The sequence below is a fragment of the Rhinatrema bivittatum genome, chromosome 3 (assembly GCF_901001135.1).
Source record: "Rhinatrema bivittatum chromosome 3, aRhiBiv1.1, whole genome shotgun sequence".
Taxonomy (NCBI): Eukaryota; Metazoa; Chordata; class Amphibia; order Gymnophiona; family Rhinatrematidae; genus Rhinatrema; species Rhinatrema bivittatum.
The window spans coordinates 287,371,327-287,397,595 of NC_042617.1; the positions used below are offsets into that span (position 1 = coordinate 287,371,327).

At 46.2% G+C, this 26,269-nt stretch overlaps 1 protein-coding gene across 1 annotated transcript in view; it reads left to right on the top strand.

The window, feature by feature from the left end:
• LOC115087549 (cyclin-dependent kinase 4-like) overlaps positions 1–26,269 on the top strand; it is a 42,337-nt gene that overhangs the window by 12,831 nt on the left and 3,237 nt on the right. Inside the window, 3 exon segments of the mRNA XM_029594903.1 lie at positions 3,991–4,100; positions 8,096–8,146; positions 13,205–13,340. Of these exon segments, the coding sequence (XP_029450763.1) occupies positions 3,991–4,100; positions 8,096–8,146; positions 13,205–13,340 (297 nt within the window).

A 26,269-nucleotide genomic window follows, 5' to 3' on the forward strand; every position in this document is an offset into this window, starting at 1 on the left:
TATCAATTGAACACGTCACAGTTGTACCCATTCATCTGGAAGCAAGTCTAGGAGCTTGCTGAAGGTTTCCTGCAGCAGTTCCAAGAGGGCTTGGAATCCATAGTACAGAAGGGGTTCGAGGCTAACAAGCATGAAGTGCGAGTGGCCTACGACATCTTTGAGACAATGGCAAGGGTATCGGCAGCCGGTATTAGTGCCTGGCGCTGGGCCTGGCTTAAGGCCTCCGACCTCCACACTGAAGTCCAGGAGAAGCTGACTGACCTCCCATACTCAGGTGAAAACCTGTTCGGCGACCAGGTCTGGGTCGTGGTGGCCCAACTAAAGGACCACCACGAAACCCTGTGACAACTGTCGGCCAGCACCTTGTACCCATCCTCTGCGGCCCGTCGGGTGCTGCACTGAGACCCCAGGAAACCTTTCTATAGGCAGCGAAGATACTATCCTCCTGCCTCTCAAGCTCAGATTGTCTTGTGCTGCCCCGAAAGGCCATCCACGCCAGCAGCGGGTGCCTCTGGCAGAGCCCGTGCCTCATCCTGGCCCTGCGGCAGGATTTTGACTGGCACAGAGAGAGCAGCAGCCTAATACGGGGCGCAAAGGTCCCGGCCCACCGGTTGGAGGCCGGCTATGCCTGTTTGCAAACTGCTGGACCTCCATCACAACCGATCGCTGGGTTTTAACCATCATGAAACGGGGTTACCACCTGAATCTTCTCCGCATTCGGCCAAACTCCCCTCACTTGCTCGGGGTGGGGCCTCGTGAAGCCTGCGACAATCTTCAAGCTGGAACTCTCGGCCCTGTTACGGGCCAAGGCTGTTGAACCGGTACCCCCCGCCCAGCAGGGCCGGGGGGGGGGGGTCCTACTCCAGGTATTTTCTCATTCAAAAGAGAACAGGCAGCTTCCGAGCCTTAAACAAGTTCCTGAGGCAGGCATGGTTCAGGATGATTTCATTAGGCACCTCAATTCCCCTTCATCATCAGGGGGACTGGGTCTGCTCTCTCATTTTAAAAGACGCCTACGAGCACATCGCCATATGTCCATCTCATCAGAAATTCATGCGCTTCGTGGTAGGCCAGCGGCACTTTCAATACAGGGATCTACCCTTCTGTCTCTCGTCTTCACCGAATGTTTGGCGGAAATGGGAGCACATCTGTGTCGCAAGGGAGCGCATTGTTCCCATATTAGGACAACCGGCTCATCAGGAGTGCCACGAGGGAAGGAGCCCTCTGGGCCCTTCACTCAACAGTCGGAGTACTCCAGTTGCTGGGATTTCTTATCAATTATCCCAAGTCCCAGCAGCTCAGCTTCGATGGAGCATACTTGGACAGCACGGTGGCCAGGGCATTCCTCCCCAGCGATCGTGTGACAACCCTGGCGGGGCTGGCTCTGTCCATTCGCCACTGTCACACAGCCTCCAGCTGCCTACTTTTGCGGCTGCTGAGCCACATGGCAGCGTCAGTACATGTCACCCCTGGCCATGAGGATGACACGGTGGACCTTGCATTCCCAGTGGCACTAGGCTTCTCAGGAACTCTCCGTGCTGGTCCAGATAACCGAGCCACTCTAGGACTCCCTCGCCTGGTGGGAACAGGAAGCCAACCTGAGCAAGGGCCTTCTGTTTCAACCCCCTCCTCCTCAGGTGATCCTTACCACCGATGCCTCAAACATCGGCTGGGGTGCACATGTAGACGGCCTTCACATGCAGGGTGTGTTCTTGAAGCCTGAGGCGAGATGGCAGATATAGTTCTTGGAACTCCGGGCGATGCAGTATGCACTATATGCTTTCCAAGATCGCCTGTCCGTAAAGTTGTCCTGATACAGATGGACAACCAAGTAGCCATGTGGTACGTGAACAAGCAGGGGGGCACGGGCTCCTATCTGCTTTGTCAGGAAGCCACACAAATCTGGGCCTGGGCCTTGTCCAGGGCCATGCTCCTGCAAGCAGTATACCTGGCAGGGAAGGAGAATGTGGTGGCGGACTGCCTAAGCTGGACTTTCCAAACCCCCCATGAGTGGTCCCTCAACTCCTCCTTGGCAGATACGATCTTCCACAGGAGGGTTCTATCGGAGGTGGATCTCTTCACGTCCCCTCAGAACCACAAAGTGAGTCGCTTCTACTCCCTGTACAGGGAGGACAGAGGACCAACCATGGATGCTTTCATCCAATCAGGGAGCTCGGGTCTCCTGTACACATATCTCCAATTCTGCTAATAGGCAAGATGCTAGTGAAGCTCCAATAGGACAGGGGCTCCATGATCATGACAGGTCTGGTTCCTGATTCTGCGCGACCTGTCGGTCCAGGAGCCCATATGTCTGGGCACCTCCCTCAACCTCATTACACAAGATCAGGGCAGGCTGTGCCACCCCCACCTCTGCTCGGCCTGGATGTTGAAAGGCTAGTGTTGCAGTCCCTCGACCTTTCAGACCATGCCTCGCAGGTCCTGGTAGCTTCTCATAAGCCTCCCACACAGAAGTCCTATCAGCTGAAGTGGAGGAGGTTCTCTGTCTGGTGTGCGGAACAAGGGTTTTTTTTTTTTTTTTGTCATTTAAAGTTTTATTATAAATATCAACAATACATGTCAATAACAGAGGAAGCAGAACAAGGTTTTGACCTTTTTCACCTGTCCCACATCGCGGTTTCTGGATTATCTCTGGCGTCTCTCGGAGTTGGGGTTGCAGACTACTTCAATCAGAGTCCACCTGAGTGCCATCAGCGGCTACCACCAAGGGTTGGGTGACACTCTGATCTCAGTGCCGCCGTTAGTGGGGTGCTTCATGAGAGGCTTGCTGCAATTGAAGCCTCCACTACGTCCTCCTGTTGTGGCCTGGGACCTCAATGTGGTGCTAGCGTGGCTTGAGCAGATGTTTGAGCCTATGCACTCCTGCAAGTTTAAACACCTCACCTGGAAGGTTGTCTTCCTGGTGGCAGTTACTTCCGCCCGCAGGGTCAGTAAGCTTCAGGCCTTGGTAACCTATTCGCCTTATATGAGGTTCTTCCATGACAGGGTAGTGTTACACACTCACCCTAAGTTTTTTTGCCTAAGGTGGTGACTGACTTCCATCTAAACCAGTCTATTGTACTGCCCACCTTCTTTCCGAAACCTCATTCCCACCAGGGTGAGCAGGCTCTGCACGCCTTGGATTACAGATTTGTTCTGGCATTTTACCTGGAGCGCCCTGCAGGCCCTAGTCTCCTTCGACAAAATAGACTTGGGGTTGGGGTGGACAAGCAGGCTGTATCACTTTCCGCTATGAGCAAGCGGGCCTTCGGTTCGGAGGCCGAGTAACTGTGCACTCGGTGAGGACCATAGTAGCATCGGTGGCTCGCTTCCGTGCCGTCCCTATTGCTGAGATCTGCAAGGCCGCGACATGGAGTTCCCGCCACATGTTCGCAGCCCACTACTGTCTGGACAAGGATGGTCGACAGCACAGTGCCTTCAGCCAATCTGTCCTTCATAACTTGTTCCAAGTCTGGAGACCCCAACTTTCCCTGCCCTAGGGCCCAATGTGTGGTTCAGGCTACCTCCTGTTGTTGGGCATGTTGCACGCTATTGGGTGTCTGTTGGCCCAGGACCTTCCAGGGGCAGCTTGGTACTCTATCCCATCTGTGAGGACTACCATCCTGCTTGTCCTGGGAGAAAGCAGAGTTGCTTACCTGTAAGAGGTGTTCGGGCAGCAGGATGTTAGTCCTCAACAAGACCCTCTTATTGTGATGGAGTACAGTGATTTGTGTGTGGTACAGATTTTAGTGGGTTGCAGCCTCTTAATTCTCAGAATTATCCCATGAAACATGCATGAGAATCTCTCTCATTTTGAGTAACGCAGCAGGGATCCTGTCGGAGGTCACTTGACTTTCTGTGCAGGTGTGACATCTAACAGATTTTTTTATCCACAAATCACATTGGACTCGAAGGGGCCAGTTTGCAATGGAGCTTCACATTTTTGGCGGTCCAAAAGCATGATTGTGATGGAGTGGCTTTCTTTTCGTACAGGTGGTAACCTTGTGGTATCGGGCCCCAGAAGTGCTTCTTCAGTCGACATATGCGACTCCTGTGGACATGTGGAGTGTCGGCTGTATATTCGCTGAGATGTTCCGAAGGAAGTAAGTATTTATAGATTGGCTCTCCTGTTCCCTGTAGATTTCTATATTCCTTATGGATTTCTGTGCAGTATACTTACATTGCTCCTGGCTCCCAGAAGTCAGCTGCTTCATTCTAGTAGAATGCTTAAAACTTAAATAAAAGGAAGGCACATAAGGTTAGCTTATTCTGCGGGGCTTCATCAAGGCCAAAAATTCCATTCCTTTAGAAATAACTGCATGAAGTCATGTCCTGGGATTTAAGACTGTGTCAGCATCTGCAAGCGCACACTTGGCGAGTAAGGAAGCGCCAGCCAATGGAATGGCAGATTTGACAATTCTTGATGACATCCCAGTGCAGCACCAGCCAATGGCAGGGTGGCATTAACCATGCTGACACAAAACACGCCGAACTTGCTGAAACTTCAGTGGAGCCAGTTTAACGAACACTGAAGAATAGATTAGCTAAAATTTCACTATCTTTATTTTAATAAAGTTAATTGATTGATCCCTATGTTACATGAGTTCTGTGGTAAGTGCATATTCCATTTTGCTTGCGTGCTACCATTTATGGAGATATATTGTTTCTGGAAGCACCTCATGCTGTTTTGCATCCCAGAATATTTTATCTGTCCAACACCACCACCACTGGATGTGCACTAAAAGAGTTTGGCACCCTTTCCCGGGTGCAGCAATTTGTGTATGAGTGTGTTTGGGTTTTGTTTTATAATTTAGTAAATTAATCAGGTCCAAGTTGTCTGCTCTACAACTCACACGCACAGGCGTCTGAAGTTCTTAATTCCTTGCGTTGGCCCCTGTGTTTCTCTTCATGAGGATGACCAAAACTCGTAGCTTTCCAGAGTCTGCCTTCTAACAGCTCTTGGCTCCTGCACATGCATTGCTGTCTGCCTCCACATGTGAGGCACAGAGAAGGGGGGGATGCTGGCAGCAGATGAAGCAGGAATAGAAGGTCAGTTGCGAGATGCAAATGAGAATTGTCAAACAGCCGGCTCAGGAATCCTTTCATATGCAGCCAGAAACTTGCAGATTCAGGTCGTGCCTTTGTTTGCCAGGGATTGCACGTGGGGAGAATGGGGAAGGCAGCCAGGCCCAAGTCTGCCCATTTGGAGGTCAGTTGAGAGCCGGCTCCTTTTTGTCTTCATGTGTGTGACCAGTGTTAACATTTCAAATACCAGTGATATGGAAAATGTGGCAGTAGGTGCCCGGAAGTGGCACGAGCAAAATGACTGGCACAGGGAGGGGGGATTAGAAAATGAAGAATTTAACATGTCTGTCCCTGAAGATCCATTGAGACGTTGGGTAATGTGTATGTGTAACTTTTTTTTTTTTTTTTTTTTAATATTCTGAATTCTGTTGTTCTGTTCTTATTTTAGTTTTGTACCGATTGGTTGAGACTGGAGTGAAAGGGTTGGGGAGGCTTGGAGCACCCTTATTTGTTTCACTCTGGGTGTTGTGCTTGCATTTGGATAGGGTTCCTGTGCTGAGATGCAGATGCATTTATCTTTTTTGGGGATTTACACTGGTTTTAGTGAACTGTAAACTCTGGCTGTTGGCTAGCATGGGGTTATGCTTAAGAGCTGGCGAAGGAAGGGAAGGTGCTGCACATAGCCCTTCCAAGCCTGGGAGACGGACATGCTGGCAGCATAGGGAGCAGAAGGGGCACCTCTGGTGCCTTACAGAGGTTCTCGTCACCGTTGAAACCACTGGGATCCAGGCTGCACAGGTAAGCAAGTCACCCAAGCGTCATGTGGCACTGTGCTGGATCCGGTTCAGATGTGAAATGCCCTGATTTAAAAGATTTGTTGCCGGCACCCTTCAAATTTCAAGGCAGGGTACGGTATGACATGCAGAAAATAAATAAAAACACAAGCCAATAAAGCAATGTACATAAAATCTTGACTGCAACACAGGACATGTTAAATAAAACATAAATCACATCAAGACAACTGGCATAAAAACTTAATTATGCTAGCAGATTAGGACTGGGGGGGGGGGGGGGAAATAACCGAAAAGGAGGACCAGTCACAAAAGAGAGGAGAGAGCATCTGAAAGCTAGCCTAAGGTGGCCACTCAGAAGCTTCTTTGAAAAAGACCATCTTAAGAGCCTTTGTAAGAAGTCTGCAGGTCAATGGTGAGATTTTCTGGGAGAGAATTCCATATTCGTGACCCAGCAACCGAGAAGGCACGATCCACAAGTTTTTGGGAGGTGGGCAAACTTTGGTAAAAAGACTTCTAATTTTGCCTTGGTCGCAGAGCTCTAGAAGGGCCTATAAATCTGTAGGGCGGGATTTAAACAAGGAGAGGAAGTGCCGTAAAGCTAATTATGGACAGGTGTGGCTAGTTTTAAATTTCACACACCATTGAATTGGGAGCCAGCGTAAGGAACCAAGGATGGGGTAATATTCTCATGGGCACTAAACCCTGTCAAAATGCAAACAGCTGAATTTTGTACTAATTGTAATGCCCAAAGTGGGCAAAACTTTTAAGAGAAATCTAAAAACATGACTCTTTAAAAAAGCCTTCACTAAAGAGTGTGGAGGGTAGAGAATGAAAGTACAGGGTAATGCAGATGAGAATGAATTTACTCAATCCTACATTTAAGAAGTAATATTTCAAAGCGATAGTAACTCAATAATACACCTGGACTTGACCAACATTACTCAAAAAATGATTTTATTTATGAAATTGTAACCGAACTTTATTGGCACCTGTTAGGGTTGTATCTGCCACTCTGTGCTGGTTACCCCTTCTTACTATCTTCTGACTTTCCTCTTCCCCCCCCCCCCTCCACTTTTGCTCTTCTGCTCCCTTTTGTCATTCTCAACAACAACCCCTCTGCTTTCTGTCTCCACATTTCCTTCCACAGCCTCCCTGTTGGCATGAGCATGCACTCCCAGCCCCATGGCTCCTTGTGCGCGCACCAGCGAAGGGAGGCTATGGGGAAAGGAGCACACGCTCCTGCTAATAGTATGGTTCTCGCTGCTAGGAGGGACTAGGGCTAGAGGAGCAGGCTTTTTTTGCCGTAGCCGCAGCCTCTGGTCCAAGTGAGTGGCTATTGAATTACAATTCAAAAACATATTTATATCACAAAAAACTCTCATTTTTGCAGTACAATACTGGGAATTTTGCACCCTCATTAAGCCTCTGTCGGCTGGGTATTTGATGGGTTAGTAATTTATTGCAAGGCTCTTCCTGTAGCTAATGGACAACAAATACACACAGAAATCTATGTGCCAGGCTGCCTTATCTCAGGACCTTCCTTGAGTCTTGTCAGCCTGACACCGAAAGGTGAATAATGGGCACTGATGATCAGAGGATGCCTGGCTGGGCCCACAGGGCAGCATTTTGTCAACTGTGGTAAATTGCAGGGCCTAGATCTGCCTTTGAATGGATTTCACATGACTATTTACATAAATTATAGGGCTTTTATCTATTCTCTGATAAAATCTGGCCCCGTTACTGTGTCCATCTGGAAAATAAATCTTTGATGGAAAAACATTTTTGTGTTTTACAATCTCTTCCCCCCTCTGACTTCTCATATCCTATTGGTTTGGGTTATTGGTCATCTTGATACTTTTTTTTTTTGCCAGTCTTGGTTTTGGTGGAATCAACCTGGCTGGGAAAAATCAAGCTGCGTTCTCTTCTGCTCCTTACGTCATGGAAAGGGACAATAGGATTCTGATTCCAGAATGTGCACTGCTGATTCCTGAATCGCAGCTTCATCATCCTCGGCCCAGTTGATTCTGCAGTAGCCGAGAAGATCGGGCATCTGGTTTTACGAGTTCATATGAAAGACGAGGGTTTCGTCATAATACAAAATGTAAAAAAAAAAAAAATGTTAGCCCTTCTCAGGCCTGGGAATATGCAGTGTGCTCAGTAAATGTCGCAGCCCTGCAGTTCGTCATGGAGTAGAAGGCTTTTTGTTGTGTGTGTGGTTTTTTTTTTTTTTTTTATATTAATGACCAGTGCTGTTCCTTCTATTTTCTGCTGCTTTACAGACCTCTTTTCTCTGGAAATTCTGAAGTTGACCAGCTGGGCAAGATATTTGAGTAAGTCCTACTATTTTATTTATTTTTTAACGTAATTTACCGAAATAAAAACAATACAATCACACAATACAGAACTTTACGGTATATTTATGCTAGTACACTTAGCCCAATAACAAACCAAAGATATAGAAAAAGGGCAACACAAGAATAAATTTAATAGCCCAAATGTCCCAATAATAGTGAAGAGGTTCAATAGCACAAACATGAGAAAATCCCCCTTTGAAGAAGGAAAACAAGAGCCCAAGCCCCCTTCTTAATGACCCAGATCCTCAAAGTGGACCATCACTGGCTAAAAAGCATAAATACAATAAAAGAAAAATCTGCAAAAAGAAAAGCAGATTTAAAAAAAAAAAAAAAAGACCCAATTTACAGAGCCAACCCTCACATACCAAATGTATCCAAAAAAGAGCTTCCAAATTTTCAAAACGTCAGGATGAGAATCCCTAACCCGATGTGTTAACAGTTCCATGGCATAAATATTCCATAAAGTTTTGGAATCGCAGAAACAAAAGGACTGGATAGAGACTTCCAATGCAAAGCAAGAAGGGGCCTAGCAGCCATGAACATAAGAACAATTAACGAAGGCCACTTAATGGCATCAGCCCAATAGGCCTTTAAGTTACAACGTAATAAAGAGCTCGCCGGATCCAGGGGAGGTTTTACCTTGGTAATCCTGAATATCTAGAAAACAAGTTTCTGACCATAATATGTAATGACAAGGCACTCCCACCATCCTCCCCCCGACACCCTCTCCAACAGAAGGGATCGTTTGTGAGCCCCATTTTATATAACTTCACAGGAGTAAAGCAGCAATGGCAATATATTTTGTACCCATTTTCCTGTGTAGAGGCACCGATACACCTTTATGCAATATAGGAAATATATCCTCTCAAGTCTCTCAAACGACACACCCCCAAAGCCTTTCCCATAGCTCCTTGAAGTTATCAAATACGCTGAACTCGGCCATCATAAATATTTTATATATAAATGAAATGTTTATTACTTAAAGCATTATTGATTTTTTTTTTTTTTTGAGAAAGATTGTTAGCCCTCTACCTTATCTTAGTTTTGCAGGATCTTTAAGGGGCCATCCCTTAAGCTGCAGATATTGAAGCACAGGCATAGCAGTAAGATGGTATTTCTCTTGGATTGCTTGTATAGAAAGAAGAGGGTTATCTGCAAAGAGCTTAAACCCCCTGAGGGGGACCACAGTGGAAAGTTAACAGAAGTAAAGTGACTGGCTGGGAAAAATCAGGGTTGTTCCAAATAGCGGAAAAAGGAGAGGGGAAGGTCAATAGCTTCTTAAATGCTGAAACATTTATACCAAACATCCAAAACTGGAGATGTAAAGTGATTTAGATATTCAAATTAATTTTCTCAACTTATGCAGAGTCCAGAGAAGAATAACCTATTTTTGTCGAGGGCAAGCTCCCTTTCAGTCAGGATGCAGAGCTCGTCAAGAAAGTCATTCAACCAAAAAATACTCTCTCCAACAAAGTAGCCCAATAATACACTTTTAAATTCTGGAAGCACAAAACTGTCATTGTCCTGCTTCCCAGACAAGATCTGAAAACTATCTCTAGGTTTCTTACTGGTGGAGACCAAGGGTCCATCAAGCCCAGCATCCTGTTTCCAACAGTGGCCAATCCAGGCTACAAGTACCCAAAAACTAAGTCTATCCCATGCTACTGATGGCAATAATAGCAGTGGCTATTCCTCAAGTGAAATAAAATTGGTAATTTGTAATGTTTTTAAGTTTCTTAAAGAAAACAGCTGGTTCATGGATGGGTAACATATCAAATATAAATATAAACCGGGGGAGACTATTCATTTTAACAGTGGCAATTCTACCTAACTAGGAGATCTGGAGGGCGACCAGAATTTTAAGTCCTCCTTAACTCTGCTAAGGTAAATAATTCAACTCACAGCTTCCTTAACCCGTTTGGAATAATTACCCCTAAATACTTCAGAAAGTCATGTAAAGGGGGTAGACAGCCTCCACACGCCTTTGAAAGTTTGGGGGATTAAGATTTGTGCTGGTCCACAATCTTGAGCTCATTTACCTTCTATTCTGATACTCTGCCAAATATTCTCAGACTTATTGGTTATCGTTGATAAGTTTGCAGGGGATCCTTTATGTACAGGAGAACGTAGTCAGCCATCGGAGCTATCTGGTTGTCGCTGCTATCAGCAGGTCAACCAGGAGCTGAATGCTCTATTTTGCCAACCGAGTGCTCAGGGGAAGATAATCTCCATTTCTTCCTACAATTATGATGTCTTCTCCTTTCAACCATTCTAAAGCTGTGGAGGAGGGACCTCTGCTGGATTTTGCTCTATTTATTTTTTTAAAAATAGTTCCTGCCCATGCATAATAAAAATCATAAAAATATGAAAACGTAATTAAAATATATATACACCAGCATAGAAACTGCTGAATTACCTCCTCAATAATTCAAATCTGAAGGTATCAGATTAGACTATTTCAAATGTCTCCCTGAATAAAAATGTTTTAAGAACTTAAAAGCTTTCACTTCAATGATAATGTGAACTTGAGCTGGTAATGTGTTGTAAAATACAGGGCCAGCAATGGAGAAAACTCTCTTGCATGTTTGTTAAATGTGCTTCTTGAGGAGATGGGCTGTCAAGAAGGTTTTTACTGGAAGAGCGTAAAGATCCCAGGGGTACATACATTCTAAGTATAAAATTGATACAAGGAATATTGATATGTTAGTAAATTGCATATGATTAGAGCTACCTAAAAAGTCATGGGATAGGAGGCGATGTCCTTTTGTGGATTGCAAGTTGGTTAAAATACAGGAAACAGAGAATAGGATTAAATGGTCAGTTTTTACAGTGGGGGAAAAAGGTAATCAGTGGAGTGCCTTGGGGATCTGTACTTGGACCAGTTCTTTTTAATATATTTATAAATGATCTGGAAAGGGGTTTTGTCAACATTTTAATCGGCCGATTGGCACGCAATCAGCTTCTCCCCAAGGATAGACAAATAGTGGCAAAGTAAAATGTAATCAACCAGGAGGCTTTTAACAGGAAGACAAACTGTATATCCTTGCCTTACAGCTTGTATATGATCCTCAGTATGCTCCACCAGCAAGACAAATCAGCCAATACCATATGTTCCTGCAGATTCATGATGCGGTAGTCCTTTCCATCATGTGAAAATTGTAGATTAAAGGGAAAGCCCCCTGATATCTTATACCTTTTGTCCCTTAACAAGCTAGTCAGAGAGCTAAAACCTGTCTCAGGATGTACTGAGATAAGTTTATAGGTAGCAAGATTAAAATATTTCTAAAATCCAGAGCTTGTATATTCCATACACTTCAAAGAACTTGCTTATTGTCAAAATAATGGAGGCACACTATAGTAGTTCTGGGATATCTAAGGCCTTCAGACTGAGGCTTTCCAATTTGATGTACTCTCAGACTTCACATTCTTTTCTGCAAAGCCAGGAATACAAGATTTAAATAGAACATTGAATAGCTTGGCAGTATCTTCATGATTGTCACATTCTGGAACCTTAACACTCGAATGATTTTGTGGCGACAATTCTCAAGGTCTTCCTGGCTCTTTTGTGTGCTGCTCAGTGGTCTTCATTTGCATATATATAAAAATCAGCAGTGAAGTTTCCAATAGATAACTTTTGTTCAAGGAAGACTCACTCTTTGAGACCTTTCATCTCTTCCTTAAGTTCAGAAATCAGATTCTGCTACTCTAATGTTCAGCTTTGCTTAAGATCCATTGATTGGCTGATTTGCAGTATTTCAGTGGATGCTTCAACCTTATGAGAATCTTTTGTAGGACTAGTACATTTTAGCAAGTATGGCTGCATTTGTACACCTGACCTCCATCTTTAATGAAAAGAAATCTGGAAACGCTCAGCAGAGAGGAAGAATAAAACCTCAGACAGCACTTTAATCACACTTCCCCTGAGGAAATGCAGCACAGGGCCAAAAGGAACACCAAAAGCTTCCAAAGTAAGGGCAAAAGTATATTAAATCGGGGAGGGGGGGGGTGGGAACCAAGCTATCCAAAAATCAACAGAGAACATATCCTACATGCACTTGGTTAAGAAGGATAAAGGAGCAGGTCGCCTTCACTGTTGCACACTCTCACTTAATTCCCAAGTGATCGCTTGCAACAGCCCCGCAATATGAAGGACCTCTTCACACCTGCTCATCAGATAGATAATACCGCAGTTCCAGAAGAGAAACTGGCCTAGATGAAGCCAATACAACTGGTCCTGGTAGCAGCAATGCTACTTTGCTGTCGGGTAATCCCCACGCTTTCCTCGAAATACAGCACTGCAACTCGATCCCAAGCAGGCTTGTTTTGCAAACAAGGCCTTTACGAGCACACAAACGTCTTTATCTAAGGACAAAGTCACCAAAGATAATCACATCATTGGTGAACAGGAGAAGGAGACATAGCGGGCACAATTACAGCTGCCAAAAATTAATGGGGGGGAGAAGATTTTAACCAGGGGGGGACAGGAGGAAAACCTTAAAATGGCCACCTTGCAGTCAGCCCTCTAGTGCCCCCTAAGTAAGTTCTACTATTGAAAATGTATAATAGCCCTACACAGTCCTGTACAGATACACATAAGCGAGAGATCATGCTCTGGAATTTACCGTCTGGTAACAAAAAAAAAAACCCAAAACAAGCCATTGGGAAGTTTGGTGCTGTGCTTGAAAAATAAGAGACAAAAGGTCAAGTGTCTCTGTTATTTGCTGTGGAAAATCAGGCATTTAGAAGAAGAGTTGAGCACTCCTCTATTATATCTACAGTATATTAATCCAGAGGGCCTAGTTTATTGTGAGAAAACACTCGAGGCTTCACTGCAGTCCATCAACCAGCCCAGGTATTCCCAGGATGGCTGTATTGTAAGCCTGATGGCCATGCTCCTGTCTGGGCACCAGATGGCGCTGCACAGTACTTTCTCATTTTGATGTATTGGGGATCTGTACACTGCACTGAGGGGAGGGAAAGGCAGCTTGCTAGCACTTTAACGCCTTGGCCCTTCTCTTTCTCGTTTCTTTGCAGTATGATCGGGCTGCCTTCTGAGGAGGACTGGCCGCTGGACGTGACCTTACCACGGGGAGCTTTTACCCCACGCTCACCGCAGCCTGTGGAGGAATTTGTGCCGGAGATAGATGAGTTTGGGGCACAGTTGCTCTTGGTGAGTTTTTTCCTATGAGCCCCTGGGCCTCTGAAATATGACTTTGTTGCCGTGGTGGTTTAAAGACATTTTGTGACTGACATTCCAATCTCTGCATCATCTCTTCTTCCAGCTGTTGCACTGATATAACCATTCCCTCCCATTTTTTTTTTTTTTTTTTTTTGGCTTCTGATCCCCTCTTTAGAGGAGATCTGGGCGCTGACGCACAGAAGGCTCCATTCTAGCCTTATCTGCTTCAACTTTGAATGGAGTGTTTTAAGCCCTTTGTGATGATTTGAGTGGGGGAAGCAGCGTTTGTCCCATCTCTTAGGCCTGGCCACATGTGACTATGTGGCCAGCTGTCTGGATCTTCTTCCTATGGCTTTAAGCTGAACGTAATTGTACCAGACAGGCATAGAACCTCTCCTCCAGGCCCAAACCACTCTTGGCAGTATTTAATTAAATTATGTATTAATTAAATTATGTATTTTTATTCTGCTTATTGGAGCTGGATAGCCACTTCAAAGCAGATGGTTAGTCAAATTAGTGCATTGTACTATAGGTTAACCTACTGTAATAATTGATAGCTATATTTGATTAATTCCATATTTACAGTGAATCTACAATTTTAGGGGGTCATTTTTTCAAATCGTGATGGGCCGTTATCGTAAAGGAGGCAAAGGGATGGGATTTCGGCGGGCTAAAAATATTTTATGCCGGTGCTGCTGCGGGCGATAATGTTTTACATGTTATCGACAGTAGTGCTGGAAATAACGCCTTTTGCAGTGGCGCTATGGGGGGGGGGGGGCGATCGTGTGTGTGGCGTGGCTGCAACCGTGGTGGGCGAAAACGTGCCATTCTGATGCCGGCTGCACACTATTGTCGTCCCCCCCCCCCCCCCCCCCCCCCCCCCCCCCCCCGGGCCCTTTTCTGGCTGCGGCTGCTCATTCCGCTATAAATCCTACGGTTAATTAGTTCAGCATTGTTTCCATCCTATGTTGCTTGGATCTTAGTTAAAGCAAATTAGAGAATATTAGTGTAGTGCAGGGGTCGGGAACCCTTTTGGCTGAGAGCCATGAACGCCACATATTTTAAAATGTAACTCCGTGAGAGCCATACAAGACCTCCAAAATTAATTTACTACAACTCCTGCCCACCCCCCCCCCCCCCAAGACCTGCCAAAAGTCCCTGGTGGTCCAGCGGGGGTCCGGGAGCGATCTCCTGGACTTGGGCTGTCGGCTGCCAGTAGTCAAAATGGCGTCGACGGCCCTTTGCCCTTACATATGTCACAGGGGCTACCGCTGCCATTGGTCGACCCCAGTGACATAGTGAGGGCAAAGGGCCGTCGGTGCCATTTTGACTACTGGCAGCCGACAGCCCAAGTCCAGGAGATCGCTCCCGGACCCCCCGCTGGACCACCAGGGACTTTTGGCAGGTCTTGGGGGGGGGGGGGGGTCAGGGGGGGGGGGGGTTGTAGTAAATTAATTTTGGAGGTCTTGGGGGGCGTCAGGAGGGTGGGGGGGTTTGTTAGATTTTTACTTTTTTATTAAAGATTTGTCTGCGAGCCAGATGCAGCCATCAAAAGAGCCACATCTGGCTCGCAAGCCATTGGTTCCCGACCCCTGGTGTAGTGGATGGATAGCCATGTTTTTAGCTGGGATTGGAAGTCCATGTAGTCATTGATTCCTTGCAGATAGGGAGCGAGCATGTTCATAGTTCTGGTGCTGCTCCTCTGAAGGTTCTGGTGGTTCTGTTTTTTGGTTTTTTTTTAAATCTGAGGCAGGGTCGGGTTTCAAACCATTTAGATAAATAACTCGCAAGTTATCCATCTGAATGGCAATATTGTGCATCTTCAACCCCTTATCCAGCTTAAATGTAACTGGATAAAAAAAGGCGTTCCAAGGGCATTTCGGGGAGGAGTTAAGTTATCTGGTAACGTAGCCAATTTTTAATTATAACCAGCTAAGTTAGCCATATAACTTTAGACCTGCTTGTGAGTTATCCATCTAAATGGCTTTGAAGATTGACCTCAGAATTCCTTCAGGGGTGGAGCAGCTAGTTGGTTTTGGCTTGTCTGGAGATTTTTCTGTGGGTGATACTTTTATCTTCTCAGGTATGTGAGGTATTTGTTAAGCACCCTGAATGTGCAGTTTACAACCTTGGATGTGATTTAGAGGGAGATTAGAGTGGGGGAGGCATGTTCCCATTTCCTGCTATGTGTTATAGCTCTGGCAACCACCTTTGTTCATTGGTCTTTGAGGTAGATGACTTTGCAATAATTTAGGTGTGTGAGCACCACTGCTTGTGCGACTGTTTTGAGGTCGTCCTAGTTGTAGAAAGGGGTATGGTTGTTTCACCAGAATGCTTTCTTAGTCATTGTTGCTATTAGGTTTTCCATTGACAATATGGAATCTAGTGCAGTTCCTAGGTTCTTTAGTTCATGTTGTGGGATGTAAGGTGATGGTCCAAAATGAGGAGGGGATTTTATCAGGTCTTGGTGAGTTGCTGACCCCTAGAATTTCTGTTTTCTCTGTTTGAGAAGTCAGTTATTGGTCATCCAGTTTATTTTCTCAAGGTATTTCTCCAGGGACACTGTTGTCTTTTCTCAGGTATCTAACTTAAGCATAAGGATTTGGATGCCATTGGTGTAAATATATACTTTGAGTCTGTGTTGTCTTATAATAAGGGCATGCAGTATATATTGAATAGGATGGCTGTTAGTGGAGAGCCTTGGGGGTATACTGCATCTCTTACGAGCTAGCAGATTGAAGGAATTTTGTGTTCCAAGCTATTTGGGTTCTGCTAGTGCAAAAGGATTTAAATCCATTTTATAATGTTTTGCAAAGGACAAGCAGGATGGTAGTCTTCACACATGGATAACATCAACAAATGGAGCCTGATGAGGAAAACATGTCTAGGCATACTGGGGTAGATTTTATAAATTTACGCGCGCGCGTACTTTTGTTCGTGCACCAGGCGCGAACAAAAGTACGCTGGATTTTATAAGATACGTGTGGCTACGCGCGTATCTTTTTTAAAATCCGGGGTTGGCGCGCGCATGGGGGTGCACATTTGTGCAACCTGCGCGCGCCAAGCCCAGCATGCGCTGCCTGTTCCCTCCGAGGCCGCTCCGAAATTGGAGCGGCCTCGGAGGGAACTTTCCTTCCGCCTCCCCTCACCTTCTCCTCCCTTCCCCTACCTAAACCACCCCCCCCCCCCCCCCCACACACACACACCTTTGTTGGCAGATTTACGCCTGCCGGAAGCAGGTGTAAATCTGCGCACGCCATCACCCGACCCGGGGGCTGGTCCGGAGGCCTTGACCACGCCCCCGGATGCGCGCCGGCACCTTATGCAAAATAGGTGCGCTGGCGCACGAGTGCCCTGCGCACGTAAATCCGGCCGGATTTAAGCGTGCAGGGCTTTTAAAATCCAGCCCACTGAGCATGCTCTACAACATGACGTCACGCCCTCTTCAGAGTCCCTTGTTTGAGCTCTAAAAAAAACAATTGGCTTTTTGCCTTGTGGAAAACTGTTTTCACGGTTTTTCGTGATCCTTTTCTTCGGTCCATCTCCAGGTCCCTCGGTGCTTTCCTGTAGTGTCCCCAGCCAGAGTTTTCAGTGTTTTGGGTATTTTTTTTTTTCCGCAGTCTGTTCCTCCTGTGGTGGCGATGCCCACCGCCATTATTCCATTCTTCTACCTTTTTGATTTGCCCCATCATGGCTACGTCTGGCTTTAGTCTGTCCCCGGTACCCAAGGACCATGCCTATCACTGATCCTAGTGAAGTTTGCATCCTCTGCCTGGGTACATCGCATGCAGTCTGGGGTTGTCACTTGTGCATCCAGATAACCCCAAAGGGATGTCTGCTTCAACTCAACAAGATAGATCAGCTCTTGAGGTCGAAGAAGTCCGAGCCATCTGCATTGAAGGACACCTCACCATCGACATTGGTGGGACTGTTTGTTCCGTCGAGGTCGTCGGAGGATAGGGGTGCCAAAGACCAACTGTTGTCTTATCTCCTCTAGGCCACGGACGGGTTCGTTGACCTCTGCACCAGGGAAAGAGCAGGCAGAGCCTCGAGGGAAGCCTAAGAAGCATCGGCACTGGTCCCTGTTGATGCACGGTGCTGGGGATGGGGATGCACCAGCTATTGCTGTGATGCCCCCTTGGCGAGGAATGCCTACCCTCACGAATGCCCAGGCTCTGCAACAGTCTCCACCAGTCCTGGTGCCAGTCGCCGATATTTTTTTTTTTTTTTCCCCTTGCGGGTCCAAGGAAGATCTGACCTCCCCTTCTTCCTACCATTCTGTGTTTGGCATTGGCAACATTAGAGTAAGAGCTGGAGAGTAGAGTCCAGCTGGCAGTGGAGTGGGCACTGCAGGGCTTTGGTCCTGTGGCACCAGAGCCGGTACAGCTTCTGGAGAAGCTCAATGTGCTTATCGGTGCTTTACCGACCCAGCTGGTGTCTGTTCCTGGGATTACACCGGTTCCTAGTGGGGCACAGAGCCCTCCCTTAATAGATATGGTAGTCATCCTTTGTTCCTCAGAAGCTGGTGGAGACACCGAAGCCTATAGTCACCTATCTAGTTCCATCGGTGCCTGCACCTCTGGATGTAGGCCGAGCATCTAGGGCCCCATCCCCTGTAGTATACCGTGAAGATGAGGGTCCCTGTGATCCCTGGGGGGGATGATTAGATAGTCCTCTTTCGAGGATTTGGATGGTCTCCAGATGAGCAAAGGAAGACTTCACCTGAGGATTTAACTTTTGCAGGTTTTGAGGGTGATGGTGGAGGCCAACCCTTTCCAGCTTTTGATAGAGGAGGATGCCAGGCACAAAATGCTTGAGCCTCCAGTTTGTGAAGCTTCCTAAGGAGATCGTGGTTTTCCTGGTTCACAAAATCCTTAAGGAATTGCTGAGGCGAATTTGGAAACCCTCATTCACGGTGGCTCCCGTTAATAAGGCAGAATTTTTTTTTTTTGTAATTATTTGTTTATTACAAATAGAACCATAACAGCAACACATATAAACATCAAACATTCATTTCTAATACAGTACATAAATGTCCTGAGACCTAAAGGACCTTACATCCAGCATAACATTACACATAATTACACCGAAGTCAACATGTCCATCCCAGTATACACAAATACTATAACTGTGCTGCAAAACAATACAGCTCATTATAATTGGTTCTACAGTTTTACACCCATTGAGAAATAATCTCTCAATTTAAAATTAACCCCCTTAAAGTAAGCCCACCCCCCCTCCCATACTATTATATTTTTCAACCTTGAATGGATTCAGACCATTGTTTATAGACCCGCCAAGTTTTTTGTAGTTTGGCCAATTTATCCCTCCTGGAGGCTGTTAAATACTCCATATAATAAATCCATTTCAGTCTCCGTAGCACATCTGATAAGGTAGGCACACAGGGATCCTTCCAACGCCTAGCAATTTCGCCCCGCACTGCATGAGCCACCGCCCATAATAACAAACTGTGCTCATGAGGTGACAGAGGGTCTGGAATATGCAAAAGAACTTCTTTTGGTGTGAAGTGTATTTGTGTTCCCACCAAATCACTGTGCCATTTTTCCACCTGTGTCCATAAGTGTTGTATTGCCGGGCAAGACCACCACATATAAGTCTCCCACCATACCACATTGCTTCCAACACAGTGAATCCCTTCTAAGCCCCATCTGTTTCAGCTTATGTGGTGTAATATACCATCGGAATAACAGCTTATAACCATTTTCCACCATAGATGCAGCTGTAGAGCTGCACCCAATTGCAGAGAAACAGATCTCCCAATCTTCTTCTGACAGAGGCCCTCCCAAGTCCTTTTCCCACGCCTTAATATGGCGCAGGGCTGGAGACACAGCTCTATTTAACAAGGAATATATTTTTTATATAACCTCTCCCACCATATGAGCTTTATCACAATATCCTTCCAAAAGGGTCTTCCCTTTTATCAAGTCCTGACATACTGACCTAGAGAGCAGAAAATGTCGCACTTGTAGGTATGCATAATAATCCGAGGAACCCAGCTGATATATATTTTGGAGTTCCTTCAGTGATTTCACCCCTTGATCAAACCAAAGTTGACCAAGTGTCTTCAACCCTTTTTGTGCCCACTCCAGGAAAATTTTCCCTTCACATCCTGCTGGGAACTCCTTACAACCCTGAAGTTTGGTGGAGTAAAAATATGTGCAGTCTCCCACCAAATGCTTCCGCCATCGCTGCCAGAGGAGCAATGTAATTGCTGTGCAGGGTGACCTAGACCCCAAATCGGGTGGTGGTGGCAGAAAGAATTTACCTCGTCCAGAAGGCTGCTGGATTCAGTAAGCGACAGCTGCTTCACCAGTCATTGGTGGTCGAATCCACCCTCAAGATCAAGTGTACTTGGACCCATTCTTCGGCACCCCCAGTGAAGGACCACAGAGCAATGGATGCTCTTGGGAGGAAAGTGTTCCAAGGCGCCATGCTTAGTGCCTGTATAGCTGGTAAGCAGCTCTACATGAGCCAATACTCAGGGGACATCTGGAAGCAGGTACAGGAGGTGGCTGAGTAGCTGCCTCAACAGCAGTGAAGACACCCTCATGTCACTGGCACATGGGTCTGGAGTGCAGGAAACGCGAGGTCTGTGCAACCTATGATGTTTTCGGGATGTCATTGAGGGTCTGTGCAGCGGGAATTGCCCACAGAATAGCATGGCTGCGGGCTTTGGACCTCCGACCAGAGGTACAGGAATGATTCTGACGTGCCATGTACTGGAGAGAATATCTTGGGAGATAGGATGAAGGATGCTGTGGCCCAACTCTGGGACCATCATGAAATCCACCAGCACTCCAGACCTGTCCTCCTCCAGGAGGCCATTGAGGCCAGGGGCAAGGAAGTCTCTTTCATCAAAGGAAGGTACTATCTTTTGCCGCCTCTATCCTGTCAACACCATCAGTGTTCCTGCGGTTGTCCCAGGCAGCAGAGAGCTCCCAAGCCCCAGCCAGCTCCTCATTCAACTTGAGGGACGGGGTTTTGATTGGGCCGTACAGAGCGTAAGTCAGTTGCCCATACCTGGGACGATGGGCCCTTCAGTCGGGGGTAGGATGCGGTTCTTTGTGGACCAGTGGCCCAGTGTAACTTTGGACCAGTGGGTTTTGTCCATTGTCCACCTCGGGTACCAATTTAAATCTATTGGGTGTCCAGCCAAATTGCCCTCCATGCCCATTTTGGGGGGCCGGTAGTGCATCAGGAGGTACTACAAGTGGAGCTCTCCTCCCTCTTAACAGCCAGAGCGATCAAGCCTGTACCATCAGGGCAAAGAGGGCAGGAATTCCATTCCAGGTACTTCCAGATTCCAGTGAGAACAAGAGGACTTTGTCCCATCCTAGACCTGAGGGCCTTGAAGAATTTTCTAAAAAAAAGAAAAATTCAGGACTGTTTCCTTGGTGCCTTGATCCACCTTTTTACAAAAAGGGGACTGGCTTTGCTCCCTTGACCTAAAGGACACATACACCCATAACAAGATCTTCCCCTGTCACAGGAAGTATCTCAGATTTGTGGTGGGAAAACGGCACTTCCAGTCTTCACGAAATGCCTGGCCGTGGTGGTGGTGCACCTCCACAGACTGGGAGTACGTTTTCCCATATCTGGATGATTGACTGGTCAAGAGCACATCTTTGGCAGGGGCCTCCAGGTCCACAAGCTTGACCATTAGTGTTCGTTCAAAACTACCCAAAGTCCCATCTCAGTCCGTCACCTCAGTTGGACTTAATCAGATCCCTGCTAGACACCACTCAGGCCGAGGCCTTTTTGCTGTGCCAGAAGGCCGTTGCCAGGGCGACCATTGCGGCAGGATTTCAACAGAACCAGCAGGTATCCGCCTGGCACATGTGGCTTTTGGGCCACGTGTCCGCTACCATCCATGTTACTCTTTTGGCACGGTTACTCATGCGCAGAGCGCAATGGACCCTGAGGTCACAGTGGTGCCATTTCACTCAGAGCCTCCAGGATTGTATCTGAGATACCCAATCCCACAGGGAATCCTCGTCCTGGTGGTGGGTACTTTCCAGTCTGGAACAGATGATTTCCTTTCAGAGTCTTCCTACTCAAATTGTACTAACCATGATGTGTCCACTGTAGGGTTGGGAGCGCATGTGGATGGTCTCTGCTTCCAGGATCTTTGGTCTGCTAAGAAATCTTGTCAAGTCAACTTCCTGGAGCTCCAGGTGATTGGGTACATGCTGTGGGCTTTCAGAGATGGACTGTTTGATTTAAAAAAAAAAAATAAAGCTCCTGATCCAGACCGACAACCAAGTAGCCATGTGGTATGTCGTCAAGCAGGGATGCATGGGATTGTACCTCTTGTGTCGAAGCAGTCCAGATCTGGTCATGGGCCCTATCTCACGGGTTAGTGCTTAGGGCCACATACCTAGCCAGGATGGAGAAATTGATAGCAGACAGGCTGAGTCAAGCCTTCAGACCCCAAGAATGGTCCCTGGACCAGGGGGTAGCGCATTGGATATTTCGCCTTTGGGGGACCTCATACATCTGTTCGTCTCCCTGCAACAGAAAGGTACCTCAGTTCTGCTCCCTGTCCAGGTCAGTCGGCAAACCAGCCTCAGACACCCTGGCTCGTCATTGGGGCAAGGGTCATTCTGTATGCATATCCTTTGATTCCCTTAGTGGTGAAAACTCTCTTGATTCTCATAGCCCCTCATTGGCGGAAATAGATCTGGTTTCCACTCCTGCTGGAGTTGTCTATCCAGAAACCGATCAGTCTAGGGACTTCCCCAGATCTTATCACGCAAGATCACGGCAGGCCCTGTCGTTCACAGCCTGGGTGTCGAGAGGTTAATTCTGCAGCTGCTTGATCTTTCTGAGGATGTGTCTCTGGTCCTGGTGGCTTCTAGAAAGCTTTCCACTAGAAAGTCCTGTGGACTGAAATGGAAGAGGTTTTACGTGTGGTGTTAGCAGAAGGCCCTAGATCCGTTCTCCTGCCCCACACAGAAACTTGAATACCTTCTACACCTTTCGTAAGCTGGCTTAAAAACCAAGTCTGTTAGAGTTCATCTGAGTGCAATTGGTGCGTACCACCATGGAGTAGATGGTATGCCTATCTCTATATAGCCTATAGTTGTAGGAAACATATGGGGCCTCCCCTAAGATCTCCTGGTATGTCTTGGGACCTCAACTTGGTGATAGCTCAGCTGATGAAAGCTGCTTTTGAACCGCTGTGCTCCTGTGACCTGAAGTATCTGACCTGGAAGGCCATGTTTTTGGTGGTCGCTTCAGCATGTAGGGTCAGCAAGCTCCAGGCCTTAGTGACTTATCCGTCTGACACTGTTTTTTGTTTTTTTATCATGGCAGGATGGGCATCCATATTCATCCTAAGTTGGTGACAAGATTTCCATCTTAACAACTTTCTTTCCTAGGCCCCATTTGCACCAAGGCAAATGATCACTACACAGTTTGGACTGCAAACAAGTCTTGGCCTTCTATCTGAAGCGGACGGAAGCCCATAGACAGTCTACCCACCCAACATTTTTGTTTCTTTTGACAAGAATAGGTTGGGCAAACAGACACTATCCGGTTAGCTACAGATTGCATCTCCTTCTTGCATGTCAAGGCTTATGCTGTAAAGTCATTGGCCCACTTGCAAGCATTTCCCATGGAGGAGATTTGCAAGGCTACAACATGGCGTTCTCTCCACAGATTCACATCAAATTCTGCACACACAAACTTAAAATTCTGCAAACTTTATATTGGTCAAAATAACACAATTTTCATGAGTCTTTAATAACTTTTCTGTATTAATTTAAAATATAATTACTTGATGCCAAATTTCCCTAGAAATTCATTGTAAGTGTCCCTTCCACTCACTCTCCCTACTCCCCTGGCCACTTTGCCCTCTCAGGCCCCAACTCCTCCACCTGCCAGTATCTCTCCCCTCCACCTCTAGGCTCAACCCCTTCCACATTATTGCCAGTTCCAGAGTTTGACCCCGTTGTCAGTGCTGCCCCTCCACAGAGGCTTCCCTCTGTTCCCTCCCTCTCACACACATGCTCCCTCTCTAGTACACATACACACACCCTCATACAGGGTCCCTTTCTCTCGCACATACATCCTCACACAGGCTACCTATGTCTCTGATGCACCCCTTCACACAGGCTCTGTCTCGCACATACATAATCCCTTCAGACAGGCTAGCACACTCATACACAATCCCTTTTTCGTACACACGCATACCCAATCTCTCCTTCACAATCTCTTCATATAGGCTCCCTCTCTCTGGCACACACCCTCCCCTCTTCTCTCTGGGGAGAAGATGAAGGCCTCACTGGGGCCTTCATCTTCCGGAACCTGTTTGAGGTGTAGAACTCAACATTCCCAACCTAGGGCCCGATGTTTGGGTTCGGGTTGTCTCCCCCTCTCATTACCAACAGCACAGTTATTGTTGTGCCTGTTGGCACCTGGATGGGAGTCTGTTGGTCCCCCTTTTATGTTCGGGAGCAGCCTGTAGCTACAGATCCACCCATGTGTGAGGACTACCATCCTGCTTGTCTTAGGAGAAAGCAGAGTTGCTTACCCGTAACAGGTGTTCTCAGAGGACAGCAGGATGTTAGTTCTCATGAAACCTGGCCCCCCCCCCCCCCCCTGCAGAGTTGGGTTTCTCCTATTTATTATTTTAATCATAATTCTGATATGACTGAAGAGGGGACCCCACATGGACGTGTGGTATAGGGCATGCTGGGCTTGCTCAGTGTACCTAGTCAATGTTTCTAGAAACTTTGACATAGGTCTTTCCGCACAGGGCTCCATCTGATGTCACCCAAGTTTGAGGACTACCATCCTGCTGTCTTCGGAGAATACCTGTTAGAGGTAAGCAATTCTGCTTTCCCCCCATACTTATGTTTTTTTAGTATGGTTTTGTATGTAGTCTGTTCAGGAAAGGATGAAAAGATCTGATTTTTGCCTTGGCTCTTCTGTAGTCACAGGTCAGCTGATAGGGAAATGAAGATGGTTTCTGTACTGTGAACTGTAGGACACCCAGATTGAGCCGGTTCTTGGTAGTCTTTCAGTTGTTTAGTAACCACAGATTCCAGGAATTTGGCTAGTGTAAGAAGGTTAGATATTGAGAGTTGACACATTTTGAGGTGTCTAGCGGGGTTTTTTTTTGTTTTGTTTTTTAATATAGGCTTAACAAGGGTGGATTTTAATGGCCTCAGGTAATGTCCTTGATGGAGGGATGTATTTACAGTTTTTACTAGTAAGACAGGAGAAGATCTGGTAGGTATTTGAATAGGCATGAAGGGCATGGGTCTAATGATCCTCCATTTCCAGGTTGCTCAATAAGTTTCTTTGATCTTTTAAGGCCTGTTTTTGTAGAATTCCTAGAGTGTTTCTTCTGGCATTGTAATGCAGTTCATTTCTTTCTTTCTTTTGGCATATTCTGTTGCGGTTGTAGTGATGTTTCCCTTTACTGTTTACTTTGGTTGTGGGGACGATTTTATCTTCTTGGTTTCTTTCAGGTGCTCAGGCCTATGTTCTTTCACCTGCTATGAGTTTGTGATCTGTTTTCTTGTATTTTCAGAATAGTGTACATTCTGTCCTGTCTTCTTGCTCTGATTTTCTCAATTCTCTTTCCTGTTTTTTGGCATAACCTTTTTTTGTTATGTTTTGTTATGTTTTCTGTAAATCATAGTGTACAGTGGTTTGGGTGAATTTGTTTTACTGGTCAGTGGTGCCATTTGGTCCAGGGTCATCTTACAGTTCCAGCGGTGGATTAGTTTATCGTTTGGCTGTTCTTGGAAGGTTGAGTTTGAGGCTTAGAATCCTATTAAATTGGACATTACTGATTCTTCCCCTCCCCCGAGTTTATATATTACTGATCATATGTTTTAGCTGATATGCGACTATGGATAATGTCACTGGGTTGGCTTTGAATTGCTGTCCTCATGATGGAGGTGAGTAGCAGATGTCTGGAGTTTTGAGTAGTTTCAAAGTTCATTTGTTGCAAGTCTGGCTCTTGTGTTGAGGATAGGAAGATAGGTTGTGTAGTGTTTTTTGTATTCTGAAAGTGCCAGTTAAAATGTCCCAGGATCAGGTGTCTAGAACCAGTTTGGTCAATAGATTGCTAATTTCTTCATCTGGGTTGAGGGGTGGTATAATAGTAGAAAACCCAGTTTGTTTTGGCTGTTTCATATATAATCCTCCCCAGTCCTTAGAGGGTGTTTTTGTTTTTAAATTTGATACTGCGTTTTTCTGAATGATTGCTCTCTGCATTGATGAGGGGCAGTGTCTGAATATCTCTCTCTGTCCCTGCCTCTATAGATTGGGTTGGGTGTGTGACTGATGATAGTCTGGGTCTTTGAGTTTGGGAGTCAGTTTATGCATCAGTTGGTTCAGGGTTGGAGTATCAACCCTGGTCCATGATTATGCTGACTGGGTTATTTAAGGGTCATTTGGGTTGTGGTCTGGAGTGTTCATTATTAGTTATTACTATGTACTCATAAGAGGGGGAAATGGTTGATTTTTACCATATGTGAACATGATCATGTAGATTATACTAAGTTAGACTTTCCATAATGCTGGTGTTTTCTTTCTTTCTCTCTCGTTAAACCATTTAACTGTTCTGTGATACAACTCCCAACCAAAAAGGAACCTGCAATAAAACCCTTCTCTTGAGCGTGAGTTGTATCACAGTTGGAACATTTTAGTTGTTTTTTATGAGTTGTATTATAGTTGGTATATAAATGTCTTAGTTTGGCAGTGTGGTTATTTTCTTGTCATCAGGATGTTTATAGAGGTGGGGAAGATCAGCTGGTTTGGTGGAGGCAGGAGTCATTGTCTTCCCTGGGGCCTCCTTTTTCTCTCTCTCTCTCTCCTACTGCCACCTGCAGTTACTCCCTCAGTACTAAAACCGCACAGTCATGCTCTGACCCCAGACACTT